We start from the raw sequence: 26,174 nt of genomic DNA on the forward strand, positions 1-26,174 counted from the left end.
GTGGACTAAATCTCAAAACATTTTACACAGGAGATGACATTGAGACATGACTTTTCTTTGCCTCAATTAAACACTTACTTTTAACTCTTTCACCGCCAGCGTTTTTTAAAAAAGTTGCCAGCCAGCGTTTTTCATGATTTTCACAAAAGTTTAATGCCTTTCAGAAAATGTTCTTCTTCAAATATATAAACATACAATATACCAAATGAAAGAACAGACCCTCTGCTTTCAAAAAAAAAAAACGTTTCATCCTACCTTTTGCAATCATCTTTTGAATATGGGTAGGTTTCTGCAAAAACACCACATTTTGAGCAAAAAGCTGAGATAATTCAATTTTTGTGACGGACTTTTCATAGAGATCCCATTCAGAGCGATCTTTAAAACAGACACGGACATGCAGCAGCTTAGGGCAATACTTCCGGTTTTAAAAAGTTGCGGAAGGCGCCACCTGGTGGATAATAGCGGTATTGCGGAAAGACGGAAATACTCGTCATTGGCGGGGAAGCGTTTTCTTTTGATTGACGAGATATCTCGTCAATGGCGGGGAAAGAGTTAAAGGGGACATATCATGAAAATCTGACTTTGTCCATGTTTAAGTGCTATAATTGGGTCCCCAGTGCTTTTATCAACCTATAAAATGTGAAAAGATTAACCCAGTAACTTTGTTTTGGTAAACCATGTGAAAGCATGTGAAAAAATAGGTCATTGAAATTTGGCTCCCCCTGTGACGTCAGAAGGGGATAATACCGCCCTTAATCTGCACTATCCAACCACGGCACACTGCCGTTTTGTGCAGAGATCACAGAAATGGCACATTTTTGCTCATACCCACAAAGTGTCAATTTTAACATCTTATATTAAAGATTTTGAGCTTAAACTTCACATATGTACTCTGGGGACACCAAAGATTTATTTGACATCTTAAAAATGTCCCCTTTAAAGCCATGCATATCGGGCAAAAATGCACAAAATGTATGTATAATGGACACATGTTTTTAGTGCTGTCTATGTGTGACGAGACAAGTCACTTTTAGGACAAGTTAGTCCACTCGCTGTTGAATTTTTTTAGTTATCTTCAGTCTTCTCTTCATGTATAACAGTACACACAGTCACTATGTTTACACGCACAAAATTGTGTCAATCCGACTAAATTTAATCCGATTGTAGGTTACGACAATACATTTTATATGGCGCCCTAAACATTGCAATCTGATTAAAATATTTGTTTGCATAATCCGAACTAGGGCTGGACGTTTTGGGAAATGTTTCCCATTGTGGTTATTGATGCTAATATTGCGATGTGCGGTTGCGATTATACTAAATGGTATCATGAGTCAACTTGATGGGTTTTAAGGAAAATCCACACACAGTTTAGCTAAAATGTGTATTTGTAAAACTAGAAATGTTTTTGTATTGCCACATGATGTAGCAACTGCTCAGTGTCAGTAATCCTAAATCCAAAATACCGCCATACAACAGACATAGAGTTTTTTTTTAGCTACCAGATCACTGTCAACCTCCTCTGCATCCATCTTCGCTCTGGTATAAGTGACGACGCACACCACACACGTGCATGCCACAAGTGCACTGCCTTTTTTGTTGTTTTTTTTTCTTTTTTTAAACAGCAAGGAAAATCATCAAACTGTTATCAGAAAGTTTGTGTTAACAAGTCCACACATTTATTTATTTAATATAATTGCAACATTTTGCTGTCATATAATCGCACAGGCTGACATCGCGATTGCGATGCAATTAATTGTGCAGCACTAATCCGAACCAAATGTCTGCGCAAGTGCACAGCCAGGGTTGCCAGATTCGGGATTCAAAACCACCTTAATGGACATTCAAAACTAGCCCAAAAGTATCCCAATGACTATTCACAGCCCAAACATCAATAACTAAGCAACAAAATCCTTTAACCTTTAAAGGGGTAGTAAACTCGTAAGACCGCCGTTCATCTTCTGAACACAGTTTAAGATGTTTTATATTTAGTCCGAGAGCTTGTTTGACCCTTCATTGAAAATCTACACACAGTATACTGTCCATGTCCAGAAAGGTAATAAAAACATCATCAAAGTAGTCCATGTGACATCAGTGGGTCAGTTAGAATGTGTTGAAGCATCCAAAATAATTACGACTTTATACAGCATTGTCTTCTCTTCCGGTTCTGTTGTGAAGCGCATGCGCGAGTCTAAAGTCACGTGACGGCAGTGACGCGGATGACGTGTTATATGGTGCGCCTCAGCAGGTTTTTTTTGTGCGCCCGGGCTTCGTTTACGGTCTGAGGTAGACACACGCTGTAAGTTTGAAAAAAAACTTAGCAAACATGTCTGAGGATAACACGTCATCCACGTCACTGCAGTCACGTGACTTTAGTCTCGGGCATGCGCTTCACATCAGACGTGAAAGAGAAGACAATGCTGAATAAAGTCGTAATTTTTTTACCCAAATGTATTTTCGATGCTTCAACACATTCTAACTGACCCACTGATGTCACATGGACTACTTTGATGATGTTTTTATTACCTTTCTGGACATGGACAGTATACCGTACGTAGATTTTCAATGGAGGGTCAGAAGCTCTCGGACCAAATCTAAAACATCAGATATATACTTCAGATATATGCACTGAAAACATGCTTTTTGAAAGGCATGATTTTATTTGATTGCTTTATGTAATGTTATGAAAGTCATGAACACTGCAGAATATACAATGTGTGTTGCCATCGCCTTGCTACTGCATGTTTCTTTGACGAGAATCATGTGAGGCATAACTATAAGACGTGAACTTAAGCACAATTTTTCTGCGCAGATGCACAAGGTATTTTTGCATACAATTAAATAAATACTACGATTCATGCGTTTACATGCATACTTTTCTCCTGATGATCGGTTCAATACAATCGAAATTTGCATTTGATCAACATCAATCATATTGATTAAGGTGCATACATGAAGGCTTTTCAATCTGATTGAGCCATCGATATGATTACAAACGGATTATTTGCTTGCATGTAAACATAACTAGTGATGTAGATATGTGGGTGCTTGTTCACTTTTGGAAAGAACATCTCTTTGGGTTTAAACTATATGCACGAATAGCTTTTAACACTCCACAGACAAAGAAATACATAAATATCGCATCATATGATCACTTTAATCATTTTGTACCTCTGTACTACGCTGTCTGTCGACTGAATGTCATTATTAGTTGTAAATGTGTTTGTGGATTACTGTTGCTTCACAAATGTGTTTTTCAATGCTGACCTCGCTTCTTTATGTTGTTTAGTGGCGGCGCTGAGACAGCTGCTGATCAGGCACATTTCCAGTCAGGAGGACTCAGAGAGAGATATCGAGAGAGGACAGGCACAGGAGGACGGACGGAGGACGAACTCTCAGCAGGGGACAGAGGACAGCACTGCAATTGGGTCCTCGGTTGAGAATGGCTCAGAGAGAGACGAGACAAGACGACAGAACCCTCCAGAACCGCCTCCTGGAGACACGGGGTTCTTTGAGACGTCCGAGGATTGCGGTATGTGTTGGTCCTGATGTGCAGAAGCAGCTAAATGATATAAGAATGTGGTCGGAGAGGAAAGCGGTCTATTTTTGTGATCATTTTGCAATAATTACTATTATGTGAGAAGATGGAGACTGCAGAGTGACATGAGCAGTCAATCAGAATCAAGTGTTTCAAGGTGCTGTGCAATAAATACAGTTACTGTATATAAGTCTTGTGGAGTCACTGTTTATCTCAAATGTATGGAAGCCCATTTCCGCCACATAAGAAAAAAAATCACGTTCTGATAAATCATAATTATGACTTTAAAAGTCGAAATTATGACTTTTAAAGTCATAATTATGAGATAAAAAGTAGAAATTATGAGATAAAAAGTCGAACTTATGACTTTTAAAGTCGAAATTATGAGATAAAAAGTCGAAATTATGATTTTTAAAGTCATAATTATGAGATCAAAAGTCGAAATTATGAGTTTAAAAGTCATAATTATGACTTTTTATCTCATAATTTCAACTTTTTATCTCATAATTATGACTTTTAAACTCATAATTTCGACTTTTTATCATCTCATAATTATGACTTTTTATCTCATAATTATGACTTTTTATCTCATAATTATGACTTAAAGTCATAATTTTGACTTTTTATCTCATAATTATGACTTTTAAAGTCATAATTTTGACTTTCTATCTCATAATTTCGACTTTTTGTCTCATAATTATGACTTTTAAAGTCATAATTTCGACTTTTTATCTCATAATTATGACTTTTGAAGTCATAATTTCGACTTTTTATCTCATAATTATGACTTTTAAAGTCATAATTTTGACTTTTTTCTCATAATTATGACTTTTTATCTCATAATTTCGACTTTTAAAGTCATAATTATGACTTTTAAACTCATAATTATGATTTATCAGAGGATGATTTTTTTTCTTATGTGGCGGAAATGGGCTTCCATACAAATGAGTAAAACACAGCAATACACTGAATGTCAATATTGATAAATATCCCATCATTCCAGATGCATTAGCGCACATGCCTATGTAACGATAATCCAATAATTTTCTCTGGCCGTTTCTTCACAGGTAGTTACATGGTGCTGGAGGGTTACGGAGGTTCGGTTGAAAGCTGCACAGATGATGATGTGCATGGCAGTAATGGTGATCCAGTGGCTGGAGGAGACTCTGGCATTGACTTGAAGAAGCTCCTCTCTTCTTCATCCCAGAGCAGCGAAGGACCACACATCAACAGACAGATCATGACTCACATACGTCTACTGCACGCCAACCTGCAGCACCTGAAGGTAACATCTCACTCGAAAACTGAGCACACATGCAAACTATTCATTATTAGAAGACACATATTACATGCTATTTATATTATATGTTAGGAAAACGATTTCTTAACAATGTATAAATGAGTAGAGTGGAAAACCGCAAAATGATATGTATTAAACCTTTAACTGGCGCTGTCCTGTGAGCGGGACACCTAAGCAGTAATAATAATGCATTGACTGTCATTTATTAATTTGTGACAAGAGTATGCAGCAAATCTCACAGCAAAAAATAAAAGTAAAAATAATACTATGTTGCATTCTTTATTTATTACAATAAATGTAAACTGCTATAAAAAATATATATTTTCACCTTCAGACACTTCCGTAAAAATGACAGTGTCTTCTTTAAAACGACCAAAATTAGGCTTCTAGACCAAATAATGGCAGAGTTATATTCATTTGAAGGTGTACATCACCTTTTCACCACCACCCCACTCAAAAAGGGCTGCGCCAGACAAAGAGTTAAAGGGCACCTATTACCCGTTCCCATACCTTGATAGTATTTATATATATATAAATAAATATGTATCTATCCCAGGGGTTTTTCTCCTCCTAGGAGTTTTCCCCCTGAACTAGCCAGGAGGGTTTTTCTCCTAGGGTTTTTTTCATCCCCTGGAGAGTCCGCCACTATTGGCTTAACTTAATACTTTACTGTATACGTTGCATTATTACTATGCTCGCTTTTCTATGCTTTTCCTACATCTATTAATGTAAAGCTGCTTTGAAACAATTAACAATTGTAAAAAGCGCTATATAAATAAAATGGAATATTATTATACAACAGTTCTTTCTGGTTCTCGAATCTGATTGGCTAAGAGGCGTGCAATATTCTACTGATAACGGCACAGTAACCGCTTCACATTTCGTATCATTTCGCCACCTAGTGAATGGAGGTCCTCTAAACAGGCTCATCTCTGAATGGAAAAACTGCCCACACACGGACACACACAAACGCGCTGTTTTGAATCACTCTCCGTGTGTCTCATTAGTTCACTAGCTCGTGAATCAGTGTGTGAATCCCAATCGGAAGTTATTATTCCGTCAAAGATCAGCGCTCTTGGATGTAACGTTAAACTTACTGGAAGTTATGTCTTGTCACATCGTGTGGACGATTAACACTTGGAAAGAGGAATGTAAACACTTTTTTTTCTGGAGCAATATCTCTTCTCAGAACGCGAAAACACTGTGGAACTGCAGGTAAGCACCGCAGCTTTTAAATGTGGACATTGATCATTTACTTTATCGTGACGTGACTATTAAAACATGTTATGAGATATCTCCACTGATATATTTATAGGCAGCATGCAAAAACATCTCTCTGACACTTATAAAAAAACTTTTATATAGTACTGACAAGAACAAAGTTTAATAATAATAATCGAGTGCTCGTATCGCGTCAAGAGTAAATGAGAAAGCAATAGCAACGTTATACAAGTATAGTTTTATTAACTTTTACCTCACGCCAAAACAATAACAACACAAAAGACACTAAATATGAATAAAAAAACAAGTAATAGTTTGATCATGACACCAAATACTGCTGATTTGATCTCATTTTGACCATCATAAACAAACAAGGCCAACATGAGAGCCAGGGAATCCAGTCAGAGATGTAGCCCAGAGAGGGCGGTGGTCAGCGGGGCGAGTGAACACTGACGTCCGCTCATGCTTTGGTTCTCATTCGTACCGAATCTCACTAAGCAAACGTTCAAACAGGCGCTATCTTTACTAATCGACTGCAGATTTAAATATAATACATATATATTCTCGACTGAACTAATCTTAAAACTACACTTTGTGACCAAGAAACGGTAATATAAAGAAACGGCTTTTCCGTCCATTGAGTTGTTATGAGATTCAAAGCAGCCGAAAGTTTTACCTGTCATTCTGGCCGCCCTCAAATCCGTGGCGGAAGAAGTAGTTCTCAAACAAAGAGCCTTTTAAAATAACTCCGTTGTTGTTTTCTAGTTTTCGTTTTTCAAACGTGTGCCGTCAAACTGTTGTATAAAAGCAATATCGCTCTCGGAGTCGTGTGATATAGCTCTATATCATCACGGATGTGATTGCCTACGGCCTCGTGCCTCTGGCCTAATCACAGCCGTGATGATATAGAGCTATATCACACTCCTACTCGAGCGATATTGCTTAATTATGGCCTTTCTACAAGATGTAATGTCTCAGGTTTGTCTGTAAAGTTTCAGCTCAAAATACCTCACATATCATCATTGTTGGGGGTAACGCATTACAAGTAACGTGCATTACGTAATAATATTACTTTTCTAAAGTAACGAGTAAAGTCATGCATTACTTTATAAATGTACACATTAATATCCGAGTTACTCTTTTTAAATAATGCAAGTTACTTTTCAGTTTAATTAATTAGATGTAAAAGCATTAAACTGAACATATTAACGTAGAATTACACACTTTACGCGTGAACAGTTTTAGTCAGAAATGGAGATGGCAGACCAGAGCTTGACATTTTTGCAATGGACATTTGCAAATTCTGAATGCAGAACTTCTCAGTCATAAAAAACACCTGCAAAGTAAGAAAAAGTAACGCAAGAGTAACTTAAAAGTAATGTAAGGATTACTTTCTATGAAAAGTAACTAAGTAACGCAATTAGTTACTTTTTTTGGGAGTAACTTAATATTGTAATGCATTTCTTTTAAAAGTAACTTTCCCCAACACTGCAGATCATTTATAATATCATGTCCAAAATGACCCTATTTGGGTGGTAGCAAAAACGCGCTGTTTTAATGACTGTACCTTTAAATGTTAATGAGCTACAGCTCCTCACTTCCTTACAAACAGACAGTGAGCGCTTTCACTTCTGATTAATACAGTCTGAGACAATATTATCTAGTGGACAGAGTACAACTCGCTGAGGTTGGAAACTATGGTAATGTACGACTGTAATTGGGCGGGGTTTATCAGTGTGACCTCACATTGATAAGAGAATCAAAACAGCATGTCTAATAAGACTGCTTTTGGTTAAAGGGGATTAAAAAACAAGGAGCGGGTGGATTTTTTTTATTGTTGGGTGGTTGTGTTTACACATTGCCAACACACATTATGTCCAAACATTTTGTTAAGTGGATTTTTATAAAAGGTGCCCTTTAAGTTAATGGCCTCTTTCACACAGTAATTTCTGTAAATTACCATGAATTTACCAGAATGCCATTACAGTAAGATATCATTTACCTCAGCCTGTTTGTTACACGCAGGGTTCCCACGGGCCCTTGAAAGTTTGTAAATCTGGGGGGGGGGAATTCAAGGCCCTGAGAAGTTTTTGAAAATATACATACATAGATACAGGTCATTGAAAGTGCTTGAATCGATTTTATGCAAGATTATTTGTAAAAAAAAAATCATATTATTCCCTGTGTAGTGTAAGATAATATCATCAAAATTCTAGACTTTTTAAGCACACGTGCTAAACTGTTTGCTTTAAATGTTTATATCTTCATGCGAATGTTGATTCATACCAAAATGCTTTTTTGCATAGTTGTGTTTGACACATGAAAACGTCTCGGGTTACGTATGTAACTGTTGTTTCCTGAGAAGGGAACGCGACGCTGCGTCTCCCTTGCCATACTTCCTGCGTCCCTGTAACGCCGTCTTTGGCAATATTTCAGATAGCGATACACTTCCTGGCTCCTGCGTCACCCTGTCTTTGTCGTTAAGCCTCACCATTGGTTGAATTTGATATACACATTCACACGCACTTACCCCTGGAGGCGTCCCCAAAGTGTCACTGCAGTGACGCAGCACGAGTTCCCTCAAAAGGGAAGTGTAACAATGTATCTTAAAAGGTAACACGATGTAACCTTGGACCTGGAAAGTCCTTGAAAGGTCCTTGAATTTGAAGTTAACTATGGTGTGGAAACCCTGTACATGTTATTGTTGTCCAAAGTAATACTTAAATGTTTATTTTCAGGATATAGAAATTAAGTATAACCAAGTACGCCAAAGGCTATCAGAGGAAACAGCTACTGACACAGAAGAAAACAAAGGTAGTGCATCTTCTGCTAACAGCTTATTGGTGTTTTGTTTGTGGATGTTGTGGTGTAACGGTTTCATTTTTAATCTTTTCCTCTTACAGATAAAAGTTAGTGAAGTGGAGCTATTTTCTTTTTATTGAGGCTGCAAGAGACACAAAGACACTGGTAGGGCTGCGCCGCAGTCCTCGCGCTTCAGTGACCTCCTCAAAACAACTGATGCTGTACACCAGAACTGGAGTTTGCATTCACACCACATGGATTCTTACAATACAGGATGAGCTCAGATCTCTGTCCACATGCATGCAAGCGAGATGTTTCGTGGTACTTTGAGAAAGTTTGACACGTTAGAAAGTTTCATCGCCTCTCATTCAACCACATATGTGAGGTTAACCATCGATAGGAGAATTATTGAACTATCCGCACCTTGCTGAAGCTAAAGCACAGATCTGCCAAACATTCCCTGCATGAAATTTAGAGATCACGGTTTGTTTGTTCGGATCGGAAATAATCGGATTAAAATAAAAGTTTAGCATAATCTTGCCTTAAGGAAAGCACACTAGGTCGTTTTGTACAGATTTCCTGATGATAAGTAGCATGTGGTGTTAGGATTTAAACAAATATCGACATCAGTGAGTGGCGTTGAAACTCTCAGACAAAGCTTGACAATGTGTGGAGAATACTAACTTAAGCACAAGCTTTTTTAACATCAGATGTGCTTGGTTGAAATGTTTCATTTAATGGCAATGAAGGCACGTGACATCTGAAGTGGTGGGTGTAACGCTAGTATCAAGACACATCATAATAAATGAGGATGGGCTGATGATTGTTGTGCTCTCGCTCTCTCTCCTCATGCTTTCTCGCTAAAGTCTATTTAATAAAGCTACTGAAAATGTTTTCTCTGGTTTAGGCCCTTGAGAAAACCAGACCTGTAATGTCGTCGGGTTGGGCCGACGTTGTTCGTATCCGGCAGCTCGGCCCATCCGCTCTTTCACGTTTTCTTGGTTTTGAGAATGAAGACGCTTCATCGCAGGAACTTGATAAAGAGACCCGTAAAGGTCCACTTTAAATGTAATGTATTGTATTATGACCAACACTGCATCTCTTTTATAGAGACCCGATTGTTTGTTTTTTCATCTTTTGCTTTCTAAAGCGTTCAGTCATGTATTATTTTAACAGAAACTACTAAAAAAGAAGAAAAAAGACTGCAAGGTATCCTTTAATATTAATGTAATCTGTATTTTTATTATTCTGTCTAGACATTTGAGGTATTTTATTATATTATATTGAGCATTATTATGGTCTTGGCATTCCGTTGAGAACATTAATAGACAAGATTTTATTAAATTTGACTGAAATTATGTATTGTTTAAAATGGAAAGATGATATTGCACATTGTGTCTTCATTTTATCACATTTACCTTTTGAGGATTGTTTTGTTTCGGATTATGACCAAAAAGGAAAATATACAAGTTCATTTGTAGCAAATGTATTCAATAAACTGGAAACACAAGTGGTGCATTTATTTGTCCGAAAGTAACACTTAAACGCTCAAACTAACATGTAACGACAAAAATTAAAGTCTAACTATCTTGCTGTCTTTACACAGTAATTCTTTGCTTTTCAGTGATTCTCAATATGAGAGAAGTAACGTACATTCTTAGACAAAAAGAAGAGAAAGCTATTATATATCTCCTTTAGTAAATACACAGTAACATGCTATCAAACAAACACTTTCATCTTATCCACAAAACAATAGTTGGTACATGAGGTATCATATATCTCCATTGCTAAGGTCTTTGTGTTTCTTTGTTGCTTTTCCTTCATCTCTCCCCTTTCTTTTTCTCTTGTTGTTTGCCTCTTCTCTGAATTGATGCCTGGGGATTAAAAATTATTAACATTATTTCTCCACCAGCATATTTTTAGTTGCCAGCCAGCGTCAGAATTTTTGCCTATATACTTTAAATATATAAACATACAATATATCAAATGAAAGAACAGCCCCTTTGCTTTTAACTCTTTCCCCGACATTGACGAGTTAACTAATCAATTAAGAGAAAACGCGTCCCTGCCATTGACGGTTTTTTCCGGCAATCCGTATTTCAGCTAATATCAACCAGGTGGTGTTTTTACCCGACTTAAATAACCTGGAAGCAACCCCTTAGTGCAAACAATAAGAACTCTGTGTATGTTTTAATAGAGATCATATTCAGAGCATTGATCAAAAGTCGTTCACATAAAATTTTTTTTTTTTGGTGTTTTGAAGAAACCTACCCATATTTGAGAGGTAATTACAATAGAACAAATAAAGGTAGGATGAAAACGTTTTTGTTTGAAAGCAAAGGCAGATTTGAAATGACACACTACGCACACTTGAACTGCGTATACTATACGCACTTTTTTACGCGGTTGGTAATTTGCGTAAAACACGCCCAAACCAGCTCCATATAAGGGCTTTCCACAGCGCTGGTCCACAGAAAACTTTAGAGCAGTTTGTCATAGAAGCTAAAGAGCTTGAAAAGAAATCCATGATCATGTTTATTATCTGTAAATTTCCGTTTTGCTTTGCATTTTTTATTTGGAAGGTTTTGCTGTCGCTGGAGGAGATGCTGTCCACCGACCGGAGTAACATTAAAGAAGAATTGGATGCTTTAACAAATATGACATTTAATTAATATGACAGAGACCCGTATCTGTATCTAAAATAAAACAGACAGGAGATCAAGTGACCCTTGGACTTCTCATTACATTTACATGATGTTTACATTATATGAAAGCGTCTGCTTAATGCCTAGAGATTTAAAAAGTGAGAAAAGAAAGCGTGAAGATTTGTCATTATATGCATATTTATATGTGTACAAAAAATAAGTAGGCTATAATAATGTATAATAATAAAATACAAAAAATTTTATAATATAAAATATAATCATGTAAATTTTATATATCAACATTATCATACACATTATAATTATTGCATAGTATTTGATTTTAGAGTACGTGATTATTGCATACGAGTGGTTTTAGGTTTCCTTTTGATACGAAAGTTATTGTTCGATCACGATTCGTTCAAAAAATACGCATACGCACAAATTTGTGCTTTACGCATGCTTAATAATGAGACCCATTTTCTGGAAGGCATTAAGCTTTTGTGAAAATCATAAAAAAATGTTGCTGCTGGCTGGCAACTTTTTTAAAAAATGCTGGTGAAGAAAGAGTTAACCAAATTTAAAAAATTCATCCTATCTACATTTGTTCCCCTTTATGACCTCTCAAATATGGATTACCAAAAAACTAAAAAAATTTTGAACAAAAAGCTGAAATATTTGCATTTTGGGAAGGACTTTTGTTAGAGATCAGAGGCCTCATTTATAAAATACTACGTAGAAACTATCCTACATTTGATCTTACGATAATTTATCAAAAATGCGTACGTGTGATTCATAAACCGAACTTACGCACAGAAAATGCGCGCACCCCTTTCTTTCAGATGTGAAATTTATAAATCGCAAATGATCTTGAATTGTGCGCAGCTGAGCAGTTTCAGATGCCTAAAATGATGCCTAATTAATGTCATAGACATATAAAAGAGCGCTTGTCAATGTTTAAACCCAATTTCGAGCAGCAAAAATGGCTTGTATTGCCAGAAACCTGCAGTAATCAGACCAGCAAAAGTGTGTACGTCTGCTCAGACTCTGACGTGGCGCTAAGCACTTTTCCACGTCAAAAATATGGACTTTGACGTGGATTTTTCCGTATGCACACTTTAAGATCAAATCTGTGCGTACGCACAGTTTATAAATGATTCAGAACAATAATCAAAACATACACAGAGTTTACTAGATTTGTTTAATCCACTGTTTTATACGGAGGGTAAGAGCGCCACCTAGTGTATAATAGTGCAATAATTCGTCAACGGTGGGAAAAGAGTTAATAAAACCTAATATTGTCAAGTTATTAAAAAGAAAAGCTCACCTAGACTGCCAGCGCCTGCCGCTATTCCACACGCGCCCAAAAGATGGCAGCCAGTTGGCATCGGTATGCGAGCTGTGATCAAAGTTCGCCCCCACACGATTAGGTGGAAGTTTTTTGAGTTTCTCCTGTTCCTCTGTAAAAATTCAGATGTGTTAAATGTACAACAGAACACGAACAACCCCTGCATTCAAAACTCTTGGATCTTCATCTTAAATGGTATTATAATAAGACCATGTTGAGAACAGCAAGCACTCATACAGCTTTTATCCCAGCATACAGTACATCTACTGTGCAAAGCATGCAATTTTGCTGTACGTATGGGATATTTATGACCCCATAATATACAGTATATCTCTATACATATCTCATAACATATCACACATACATCTTTCCTTCTGTTTCCCAGAATGCCTGCACTTCAACATTTCCCAAATGACATAAAAGTATTAACCACAATAAATAAAGTCCCCCTGTGGTGAAAATCATGCGTTTATATGCTTTAAGACAAACAATTTACAAATTCATAATTTGCATATTAATATCTATGAGTAGAGGTGGGGACTCATTAGCATATTCATAGATCTGCAACGTATATTAAATGAAGCAAGGTTGTAGTTACATTCAAGCTGTTTTAAAGCATGAAGAAATTACTGTCACACGTAAAACTTTAACATATGCCTTTATGATGCTCAAATATGAGTTTTAAGTGACAAAATTGACTACATGGGGACTTTAAGGTCTCCTGACTTTATTGGCTTGTTGTATTGTTGCATAATAGCAGCTGTTTTATACAGTAAAACCCTAGTAATCTATTGTGAACCGAGTCCTAACAATACATCACAGCTTTACCTTGTATTACTACAATGTTTCATGAAAGTAAAGTACATACTGTGTTTAAGAAACTGTTGAACTGAAGGGCCGATTTCCTTCTGGCCGCTTCCTGAGGCTTTATCCGGTTCCTCCTGCAGCCACGGCGGTACAGCTCCTACAATTCAACACAAACATGTCCTTCTGCTCGGCGTCTTCTCAAAGAACAAGCAATATCAGTTTTGCTTACCTGTATGAACATTGCCATGGCTGGAAGAATGCTGAAAATAAAGGAAGCAAATGGCGAATCAAACGTAAGCTAATACATTAATCCAGTTATGATTGCATGAATACAGTGGTAGAAGTTACCTGATAACCAATGAAGGTTAAGCCAAGTCCTGCTTCACCCCGTCGACCGTGTGAAGGAAGATCCTCATGACTTGGCCCTGGTTGTGGCTCCATATCATAAGAGCAACTGTAGGAACTTATCAAACATAAATTCATATAAAGCAACTTACAATGCATTGCAAGCTATACATTTTTTCAGCATGTGTTGTGCCGCTCAATCTAGGATATATTCAAATCTAAAAAAAATACATCACATGGCAGGTAAATAGAGCATTACGCTATATACATAAAGATTAGTGTTGCGCAATACAATACAAAAAATTAGCGATGCTTTATTTTGGTACCAAATAGCAGAAATGGGTGATTCTCACGAAACCATTGAAACACCACGGCACTAATGATTTTAGCTTTAAAATGTGTAATATAGTAACATTAAAAAGCATCAGAATTAACACAATACTGTGTTCTACCTTGCACAATGTGTGATTTCAACATAAGAATTTATAATTGTACATTTTATCTCATTTTCTGCTGAAATTCTCATTACCGCAATGTGTCCGGCTGTGTTTGTGTTATGTTGTAATTTAATCAAATTAACACAAAAATATTAAGAAAAAAATAAATGGATGTTTTGCTAGACTACTTTAGATGACAGAAAAAATATTTACTGAATATTCATGTATAATAATAATGAAGAAAAATTAGGAAAATGATGTGTCCATGCCTGATGTTCTCATCCTCCGCAACACTTTTTGACAACAGTTTAAGCACACATACAGAATTTTAATAAAGTTTGATTTTGAGTGACCAAGCACATGGACCAGTTACTTCAAGATGGCTACCAGGTAAGATCATTTTTTTACAGTTAATTTGAAATATTGTCTTTGTCAGAATGCTTACACGACATTTTGATTATCATTACCGCAACAGATGCTTATTAAATGTTAATTTAATTAATAGAAGCATAATACTTTGATTTTAAATGCATGTGCAGAATCTCCAAATTATGTTCTTTCAGGTTTGTCATGTCATTTTGCAAATATGTCAGTGTTGATGCTTTCTGACTGTTGCGGTAATGAGATTTTTTAGGACTAATTTTTTAAATTATGTTACAAAAAGTGTTAAATGATTAGTAAAAGTTTTTAAATTAATATTTACTCCAGACTTTGTTTTTCAATGTCTGGTGGGAAAAAAAGTAAATTTAAGCAATTTTTACATTTTCATGCTTGACATTTTTAAAACCAAGTTTTCGTGAGAATCACCCAAATAGATATTAGTTGTGTACTGTCAGTTACAATACAAATGAACTGATCCTTTTAAGTCTTAAATGTCATAATAAAAATAATATAAATTAAAACAAAATAATATTCATTATTTCAACGGCTGTTTTACCTGGCTGCGTGTTTCATGTCGTCTTGGCCCAGTTCAGCAGGCTGTACAAGTGCTGGATCAGGCTATGTTTGATTCAGGAAAAGTCAACAATGATAGCCCATGCATACTTAGCATCTTCACTAACAGGACAATTCGTCTGACAAATACAGACTGTTTTATAAAGAGACTTTGTGACAAAGCAGGTGGTTTCAAATATACTTTACAATTAATTTCTATACGAAGCAAATACAATAAATGAGTTCTGAGATATGGATACACATGGATCATCCCAGGAAAACAAACCTCTGTTAATGACTGAAGGACTTCCAGTCTGTGATGTTCCTGAGATCGAATGACGGCAGCTTGCTGGTGATGACAGAACAAAAAAATTTAAATTATGGTTAAAAAAATCCTTTAAAAGTAAAAAACCCATATAGGGATTATCTTAAGCCAGGACTAGGCCTTAGTTTAATAAGGAAATATAACTAGTTTTAACAAACATGCCTTACTAAAAACTTTACTTGTCTGGATTTTGAGGCAAAACAAAAGTCACTGATGTATTTTAAGATATGTCAGTGCAAGTTGTTTTCAGTTTGGACAGCTCTTACATTTGTTAAATTTAGGACTAGTCTAATCCCTGTCCGGGAAACTGCCCCTTCATTTTATTAGCGCAATAAAAACTAAAAGAATGTTTTTCGCAAAAAAATCAGGTAAATCACTTTTCAGATTGTTATAAACTCAATTTATTGATGCCATTTTAGGTAATGCACAGCACATGGCCGGCACTTGGAAGTTTATCTAGAGAAATCATTGCTGTGCTTTGATGCAAAACAGCATGCTGGGATAAATCCTTTTAGGTCCACAAAAATGACCTCTACTATACCTCTTTAATAAACACATCCTCTTTATCCTCATACTGTTCAAGAGCCTTGGCAACCTCAGACTTAAATCTGCAAAACAAAGAGCATTTATTGTTTTTCCCCTGACAAAAATGTACGTTGGCAACACAGTGGTATTTTTATGTACTGTGTATATCAATCAAATTTTGCCGTAATTGCATCATTTCATACTGTACTGTATTCAATAAGTAATGTAACTAGAAAATGCATTTCGGGACGAACTGCAAAAGTGTGCTTGCTCTGGTGCCGCCGATTTAGTTTGTGCATCCTCACATTGGAGTCCCAAGTTCATGTACAAAGTTTGGTTTCAATACGTGAAAGCGTTCCTGAGATAAACTACTTCCTGTTTTGGCGGCGTCGACGCACATTTAGTTTTTGCGGTTAACTTATTTACTCACTTAAGTACACATAACCAAAAGTTTATAATATGGAATATAACATTGTTTTATGCAGTTTTTTGTCAATGCTAATTATTTCACGACCTCTATTTAAACTACAACCGCCATTTTAATAGCTGGCAAACATTAGGCTAGCTTCTAATAAGAGAAATTATACTTTTAGATTTCGTCAGGGCAGTAAAATCAGGTGTATGTTTGTCAGCGCGATACGCATGCAGTGGTGCAGGTGCTGGGCTGTGAGCGATGGGCGATTAACTTACTATCTGTCTGATTATTTAGGCTTCAACGTGGCAAACTCAGCCTAGATTCATGAAGATTTTAACAGAGGTGGAAAGAGTAGCCAAAAACTTTACTGAAGTTAAAGTAAAAGTAACTAAATAAATAATTACTCAAGTAGAAGTAAAAAGTATGCAATGAAAATAATACTCAAGTAGCGAGTTACTAGTTACTCATGAAAAAATAAATCTAGATATATGCACACACACACACGCACACACACACGCACACACACACGCGCGCACACACACACACACGCAGTGCCCTCCATAAGTATCAGAACAATAAAGACAAGCTTTTTCTGTTTGATGTGGAGACCAGAAATTGGTAAGATAAATATCAGTATGCCAGAAGTTTAGAATGTCACATTTTATTAACCTTTGTTTATGTTTCAACACATACATGCTTTAACAACAAAGAACAACAGCATTAAATGCTGACTTATGTGTATTGTACACAAATGCACATAAGTGAATCAAACTGATCCTACATATTTTATGCTTTTCATGTGTAAACAGTCAGGACACAGCTCAGTGCCCATTAAAAAAAATAAGGTGACAGATTCTGTACTTTTGTCTCATGTTCATCTTTTAATGTTTAGACATTTCTTGACTCCACAACAAACAGAAGAATACTTATGAAGGGCACTTCTACAGTATGTGTAAAACTGCAACATACACCAACAGTACAGAAAAAGAATACAAGCACAGAATAGACAAGCATTTCAAATTAACAAATTAACTTTAGTCTCAATGTTGATGTAGCTTGTAGCTGAAACATCAGACAAGTAAACTGACAACAGTTTTGTATATGTATAAAGTTGGAATCTCCTAAGATGGTCTGAGGACATTGACAGTTTACACTATAACAAAACTCATGTTTTCTTACGTTGTCATGTCACGTGTGTTTTGTGAGAATCACTTACATCATACAGTACATTAAACAGCGAATCAGACGTCAATCATCAAATTCATGGATCATGGATTTTCTTCAATCTGTGCTACAGTGTTTCTGGAGGTTGCACGCGTTTAACTGTGTCTGACGACGAACAGGTCGGCGGTCGCGCGTATGTAATGGCGGGTACATGTGTGAAGTTTTGCTTTTAGTTAAAAGATTGGTAAATTAATTTCCACGTCACCCAACACTGGTTATATTCTGCGTGTTTCTACATAGGTTACGAGTAAAACAGCTTCGGACGATTCCGTGTTTGAAGCGATCTGAACAATTCATTCAAACTGATTCGCGAACCACTTTAAAACATTTGGCCCATTCGCTTTGTAAAGAGTCGACTCAAAAGACTCATTTATTTGCAACACTTTGTAATGAAAACGACTCAAATGAGTCATTAATCCGCGAATGCGCCAGAAACACAACATAGCAATTTAAAAATAAAATACAAATTTCGTAATTAATTAAAATACCGATGCCAAACGATCACTGCTACGCGAGGACGCGAAACTGACGTCTTTACAAACTAATACGTTTACAATGTATTACATTGATGAAAAAGGGAATTAAACTTGTCGTGCCATATATCACTGAAATAAAAGAAAGGGATTAAAATATGTCTGAATCATATAATTCCTACCTGTATGTGAAAATGCACGTTCTCCAGAGAGCTCGCGTTGATTCAAGCATTCAGAATATAAAATCCATTTGCAGTTTTGCGTCCGAAACCGCATACTGTATAGTGAATAAGATGAAGTTTACGATTCTAAAAATATGTATCCAGGAATCTGTCCATATACGATACGAAGCTTGGGTGGCAGCCGAGGTTACTGAGTCCTCCACGGGCTCGCAGCAGAGTCTGAGGGTGTCGCCTCTTCTCCGGGCTTCTCTGCTTTCTCTTCCTCAGCTCTTCGCTGTATTGTGGCTCTTAAAGGAACACCGATTCTCTCAAAAGCTCTTTTAAATTCCATTTTGCCATTTTAACATTAAAACTACATCCCGCCATTGTTATTCAAACTTTTCCACGGAGCAATAGCCTGTTAGCTTAGCTTCTAAAGATGGCTGCCGCTATCTTTACATTCTGTCTAAAAAACACGTTTGAACGTAAAGGCTGCCCTCTACTGGTAAAGGCTAATGACATTTTTTATTTTTACACAGGTTTTAATTGGACATTTTAAAGTGAAAATAACATAATATAGACATGTTACTGCAATGTTTTTTTTATCTTGGGCATCTTCACATTGGAGTAAAGAGTTCATATAAAAATTTTGGTTAGTAAATGTTACAGACATATTGAGATTTGAACTACTTCCTGTTTTGGCGGCGTTGACGCACATTTAGTTTGGGCTGTGGCGCGCAAACGCTTCCGAAAATCAAAAATCCTTCTAGTAACTTTTGTGAGGCTCGGTCCAAGGATCGCGTACGTGGAATTTCATAAAGTTTGGACAAAATTTGTGACCTGTGAAACTTTTTTAAGGTTTTGTGTTCTCTCCAATATGGCGGCCGAACGACATGGATCTGTGACTTCATCTTCTCAAGCAACTTACACCGGTACTGCCCGAACATTTTAAAGTTTGAACGGTGTCTCTGCGTCAAACGGTCTGGTCGCTAGAGCTGGCCAAAAAAATCTACCCGGGAAAAATAATAAAAATAACTAGAAAATGCACTTCCAGAGGAACCGCAAAAGTGTGCTTGCTCTGGTGCGGTCACTAACGTGATTTGTGAAATGTAAAATTTTAGAATGTTTTTTATCTTGTGCATCCTCGCATTGGAGTCCCAAGTTCATGTACAAAGTTTGGTTTCAATACGTGAAAGCATTCCTGACACACACACACACACACACACACACACACACACACACACACACACACACACACAGAAATGTATACAGGCTTGTAACCAGGGGTGCTTCCAGCATTTAAGGACATCCGGGGCTTAGCACAGACCATTTTACGTAAATACAGGGATCACAAGCCTAGAGAACCCGCTCTAGCTAGCCTAGAACCAACTATAACGGCTGTGCTGCACATGTTCAGGGTTCGACATTAAGGCTTGTCCGCTTGTCCGGGACAAGTGGATTTTTTGTAGGACAAGTGTAAGAAAAAATTAGTTGTCCGACTCCTCTATGAAAAATCCCTTGCTCTGCCACTGATTAGCAAAACACAAAAAATACATTATATTATAAAACTTTACCCGGACAAGTGACTTTTGTGCATGGACAAGTGAAACACAAATTTACTTGTCCGAAGGACAAGTTCCTCAAAAAGTTAATGTCAAGCCCTCAGTGTTTTCTTATTAATTTTTTTTTAGAATTGTAATTTAAATAATTTTAATTTTTGAGTGAACAATCCCTTTAAAGTGCCCTATTTTCACACACTAGTTTTGTACATAATATACCAAAAATCCTTTAGTACTTAAGATAATCTTAAAAACATGAGACTTAAAGGTGCAGTGTGTATATTTTAGCGGCATCTAGTGGTGAGGTTCCAAATTGCAACCAACAGCTCAGTTCACAGCTCACCCCTCGCTTTTGAAATGCATAGAGAAGCTACTGTAGCCACCACAGGACAAACATGTCATGATTGGAGACAACTTAATAAAAAAGTTTGTCCATTAAGAGCTTCTGTAGAAACATGGGAGCACAAAATGGCGACTTCCATGTAAGGGGACCCTCGGTGTATGTAGATAAAAACGTCTCATTCTAAAGTAATAAAAACATAACGGTTAATTATGAAAGGTGTTTATACACCACTGATAATATAGTTTTGTATATTATTTTGCATTTCTGTCAAGAGATCCTTCCAGAAATTACACACTGCACCTTTAATGTAGGCCAGAGTTCACGTCACCAAAAGCAGCAGATATAAGCTGCATTTTATTGATCATAAGCTCATTTTTAAAATAAGCGATAGGAGAGAGCGACAGCAGCACTGATAGCCTAATATCATTGCATTTCTTTACTATTTATGAATATGATTGTGTGTTGAGCATCTACGACAGGGCTATTCAATTAGTTTGTCATGAGGGCCAGAGATATATCAGTGATGATGACTACATATACATTTAAACATACTCATGTTGTATTTTGAAACTGCATAACAACAAAATCAGTGCATTGTACAATATACTTTTTCTACAAACATGTATTTTCAAACTGCATACAACAAAACTTGTGCATTGTAATATGACCAAGTAGGCTTTATCTACATCCAGACATGTTCGTATTTTGTATTTTAAAACTGCATAACAACATAAGTGCATTGTAAGATACCCGAGTAAGCTTTATTCTACATTTAAAGGGGTAAATAAGAGCCATATCACACTTATTGAGAATTTAACTTATTTACTCACTTAAGTACACATAACCAAAAGTTTATAATATGGAATATAACATTGTTTTATGCAGTTTTTTGTCAATGCTAATTATTTCACGACCTCTATTTAAACTACAACCGCCATTTTAATAACTGGCAAACATTAGGCTAGCTTCTAATAAGAGAAATTATACTTTTAGATTTCGTCAGGGCAGTAAAATCAGGTGTATGTTTGTCAGCGCGATACGCATGCAGTGGTGCAGGTGCTGGGCTGTGAGCGATGGGCGATTAACTTACTATCTGTCTGATTATATAGGCTTCAACGTGGCAAACTCAGCCTAGATTCATGAAGATTTTAACAGAGGTGGAAAGAGTAGCCAAAAACTTTACTTAAGTTAAAGTAAAAGTAACTAAATAAATAATTACTCAAGTAGAAGTAAAAAGTATGCAATGAAAATAATACTCAAGTAGCGAGTTACTAGTTACTCATGAAAAAATAAATCTAGATATATGCACACACACGCACACACACACACACACGCACACACACACACACACACACACACACGCACACACACACACACACGCACACACACACACACACACACACACACACACACGCACACACACAGTGCCCTCCATAAGTATCAGAACAATAAAGACAAGATTTTTCTGTTTGATGTGGAGACCAGAAATTGGTAAGATAAATATCAGTATACCAGAAGTTTAGAATGTCACATTTTATTAACCTTTGTTTATGTTTCAACAAATACATGCTTTAACAACAAAGAACAACAGCATTAAATGCTGACTTATGTGTATTGTACACAAATGCACATAAGTGAATCAAACTGATCCTACATATTTTATGCTTTTCATGTGTAAACAATCAGGACACAGCTCAGTGCCCATTAAAAAAAATAATGCGACAGATTCTGTACTTTTGTCTCATGTTCATCTTTTAATGTTTAGACATTTCTTGACTCCACAGCAAACAGAAGAATACTTATGAAGGGGATTTCTACAGTATGTGTAAAACTGCAACATACACCAACAGTATACAGAAAAATGTAGCTTGTAGCTGAAATATCAGACAAGTAAACTGACAACAGTTTTGTATATGTATAAAGTTGGAATCTCCTAAGATGGTCTGAGGACATTGACAGTTTACACTTAGACAAAACTCATGTTTTCTTACGTTGTCATGTCACGTGTGTTTTGTGAGAATCACTTACATCATACAGTACATTAAACAGCGAATCAGACGTCAATCATCGATGGATTTTCTTCAATCTGTGCTACGGTGTTTCTGGAGGTTGCACGCGTTTAACTGTGTCTGACGACGAACAGGTCGGCGGTCGCGCGTATGTAATGGCGGGTACATGTGTGAAGTTTTGCTTTTAGTTAAAAGATTGGTAAATACATTTCCACGTCACCCAACACTGGTTATATTCTGCGTGTTTCTACATAGGTTACGAGTAAAACAGCTTCGGACGATTCCGTGTTTGAAGCGATCTGAACAATTCATTCAAACTGATTCGCGAACCACTTTAAAACATTTGGCCCATTCGCTTTGTAAAGAGTCGACTCAAAAGACTCATTTATTTGCAACACTTTGTAATGAAAACGACTCAAATGAGTCATTAATCCGCGAATGCGCCAGAAACACAAGATAGCAATTTAAAAATAAAATACAAATTTCGTAATTAATTAAAATACCGATGCCAAACGATCACTGCTACCCGAGGACGCGAAACTGACGTCTTTACAAACTAATACGTTTACAATGTATTACATTGATGAAAAAGGGAATTAAACTTGTCGTGCCATATATCACTGAAATAAAAGAAAGGGATTAAAATATGTCTGAATCATATAATTCCTACCTGTATGTGAAAATGCACGTTCTCCAGAGAGCTCGCGTTGATTCAAGCATTCAGAATATAAAATCCATTTGCAGTTTTGCGTCCGAAACCGCATACTGTATAGTGAATAAGATGAAGTTTACGATTCTAAAAATATGTATCCAGGAATCTGTCCATATACGATACGAAGCTTGAGTGGCAGCCGAGGTTACTGAGTCCTCCACGGGCTCGCAGCAGAGTCTGAGGGTGTCGCCTCTTCTCCGGGCTTCTCTGCTTTCTCTTCCTCAGCTCTTCGCTGTATTGTGGCTCTTAAAGGAACACCCGATTCTCTCAACAGCTCTTCTATATTCCATTTTCCCATTTTAACATTAAAACTACATCCCGCCATTGTTATTCAAACTTTTCCACGGAGCAATAGCCTGTTAGCTTAGCTTCTAAAGATGGCTGCCGCTATCTTTACATTCTGTCTAAAAAACACGTTTGAACGTAAAGGCTGCCCTCTACTGGTAAAGGCTAATGACATTTTTTAATTTTACACAGGTTTTAATTGGACATTTTAAAGTGAAAATAACATAATATAGACATGTTTCTGCAATGTTTTTTTTATCTTGGGCATCTTCACATTGGAGTAAAGAGTTCATATAAACATTTTGGTTAATAAATGTTACAGACATATTGAGATTTGAACTACTTCCTGTTTTGGCGGCGTTGACGCACATTTAGTTTGGGCTGTGGCGCGCAAACGCTTCCGAAAATCAAAAATCCTTCTGGTAACTTTTGTGAGGCTCGGTCCAAGGATCGCGTACGTGGAATTTCGTGAGGTTTGGACAAAATTTGTGACCTGTGAAACTTTTTTAAGGTTTTGTGTTCTCTCCAATATGGCGGCCGAACGACATGGATCTGTGACTTCATCCTCTCAAGCAACTTGCACCGGTACTGCCCGAACATTTTAAAGTTTGAATGGTGTCTCTGCGTCAAACGGTCTGGTCGCTAGAGCTGGCCAAAAAAATCTACCCGGGAAAAATAATAATAATAATAAAATTTAAGAAGAACAATAAGTGTGCTTTTGCAAGCACACTTAATAATAAAACTTAAGAAGAACAATAAGTGTGCTTTTGCAAGCACACTTAATGACTCAATAAAGTGATTTTAAAGGGGACATATCATGAAAATCTGACTTTATCCATGTTAAAGTGCTATAATTGGGTCCCCAGTGCTTCTATTAACATAGAAAATGTGAAAAAGATCAACCAAGTAAATAAATCTTGGTAAATCATTCTCTGCAAGCATGTGAAACATTAAGTCATTGAGATTTGTCTCCCCTTGTGATGTCAGGGGATAATACCACGCCTTAATCTGCACTATCCAACCACGGATGCTCACACCTGCAAAGTGGCAATTTTAACATGTTATAATAAATTATCTTAATGAAATTTTGAGCTAGAACTTCACATATGTACTCTGGGAACACCAAAGATTTATTTGACATCTTAAAAAAAGTCTTGTGAAATGTCCCCTTTAAATCATTGCCGTAATGTCTTACAGTAAATTTACTGTAGGGCAAATCTGGTGCACTGCATTGCGGGACACAGTATATATCCTACTCTTACTATTTCTGAAGTATATAAGCATGCCCCTTTGAAAACACTGTTATACCATGTCCAAAAGGATCCCCATGATACTACGGTACTTCTGTGTAAACATTCATGCTACCTCTCAGTTTCATCTTCTGTTATAATGAACTTGTCTCTCAGTTTGGGGTCTGCTTTATTCTCCCACCAGAACTTGTGTGTGTTTATTCGGTGCTCTGGGCTGTAAGAAGAGACACTTTGTGAATTCACTGAAAACTTTACCTGTGTTTCTCAAAGATTTTTATTTACATAACTTGTGCTCTTACGTGCTCATGTGCTCCAGCAGTCCAGCGTGCAGGACAGTGATGTTACTGTCAGTCACGTGTCTCTGCACCTCCAGCCCGCAACAATAACACCAGAATTGAGCATCATGATCGGGACTGTTTTTCTCCACGCGAGGATTTTTAATGTTACGACGTGCTTCTTTAACCTGCAAAGGTGAATGAGGAAACATAAACATAATGACTGTGGTGGTGATGATCATTAAAGGGGACATATTACAAGACTTTTTTAAGATGTCAAATAAAACTTTGTTGTCCACAGAGTACATATGTTAAGTTCTAGCTCAAAATACCATATAGATAATTTATAATAACATTTTATCAAAATTGCATGAAAATGTTTCATGAGTTGATCTCTGCACTAAATGGCAGTGGCGTGGTTGGATAGTGCAGATTTAGGGGCGGTATTATCCCCTTCTGACATCACAAGGGGAGCGAAATTTCAATTAGCTATTTTTTGACATGATTGCAGAGAATGGTTTACCAAAACTAAGTTACTGGTTTGATCTTTTACACATTTTCTAGGTTAATAGAAACACTGGGGACCCAATTATAGCACTTAAACATGGAAAAAGTCAGATTTTCATGATATGTCCCCTTTAAAATGTTAGAATCAGCGTGTATGCATCCTACATTCATAGCCTAAAAACACCATGGTATTCTGTAAGGTATGGTAATTGTTAAATAAGAATGGTATTCATCAAAGCACATTAATAACATCACTGTGCTGTGGTACAATTTAAAACAAAATGAAAATAAGTTAGTTACTAAGACCTAAACATAAATTAAATAATACATTTAGCAAAATACGTAAACTTTCTGTGGCCACTGTTATCTTCGTAGCACACGTACCTTCTCCAAGAATTTGACAATAACGACTTTAAGTTTACTCTGGTGGCTTTTCCCAAATATGTGTCCTTTTCCTGAAAAATCAGTTTTCCTGCAGATCGCACAGTAAAATGCACCCATTTGGCTTTTGTTTAATTTTCAGCGACATCAAAAGAGTCATCTGCGTCTTCTTTTAATGTTTACTCGGTGGCGGTTGTCAAACCAGTTGATAGCTCTTTACCGCCACCAACTGGACTGGAAGGGTGGGCTATATGTGCCCTATGCACAAATAGTGAAAAAGTTACAGAATGAGTCTGGGAATACTTACAATAATGCAAATAAAATGACAAACAATGAAACAAATACTTATAAAACACA

At 36.7% G+C, this 26,174-nt stretch overlaps 2 protein-coding genes across 5 annotated transcripts in view; one reads left to right on the plus strand and one right to left on the minus strand.

Moving 5' to 3' along the window:
- arhgef12b (Rho guanine nucleotide exchange factor (GEF) 12b) overlaps window positions 1-10,371 on the plus strand; it is a 107,335-nt gene extending 96,964 nt beyond the window's left edge. For all 4 annotated transcript variants that reach the window (XM_073860732.1, XM_073860735.1, XM_073860734.1 and 1 more), the window contains 4 exons: window positions 3,290-3,532; window positions 4,606-4,823; window positions 8,798-8,873; window positions 8,963-10,371. In XM_073860732.1, the coding sequence (XP_073716833.1) occupies window positions 3,290-3,532; window positions 4,606-4,823; window positions 8,798-8,873; window positions 8,963-8,973 (548 nt within the window). In that variant the 3' untranslated portion in view covers window positions 8,974-10,371. The remainder of the gene's footprint in view (window positions 1-3,289; window positions 3,533-4,605; window positions 4,824-8,797; window positions 8,874-8,962) is intronic.
- Window positions 10,332-26,042, minus strand: cenatac (centrosomal AT-AC splicing factor). The gene is made up of 11 exons (XM_055200387.2): window positions 25,821-26,042; window positions 24,954-25,117; window positions 24,770-24,868; window positions 16,240-16,306; window positions 15,660-15,722; window positions 15,378-15,439; window positions 14,007-14,121; window positions 13,888-13,918; window positions 13,720-13,815; window positions 12,831-12,963; window positions 10,332-10,735 (listed from the first exon to the last, which is right to left on the minus strand). The coding sequence occupies exons 1-11, from the start codon at window positions 25,935-25,937 to the stop codon at window positions 10,633-10,635; spliced, it is 1,050 nt and encodes a 349-aa protein (XP_055056362.2). The 5' UTR covers window positions 25,938-26,042; the 3' UTR covers window positions 10,332-10,632.
- Window positions 26,043-26,174: the final 132 nt, after the last annotated feature.

The sequence above is a fragment of the Misgurnus anguillicaudatus genome, chromosome 22 (assembly GCF_027580225.2).
Source record: "Misgurnus anguillicaudatus chromosome 22, ASM2758022v2, whole genome shotgun sequence".
Taxonomy (NCBI): Eukaryota; Metazoa; Chordata; class Actinopteri; order Cypriniformes; family Cobitidae; genus Misgurnus; species Misgurnus anguillicaudatus.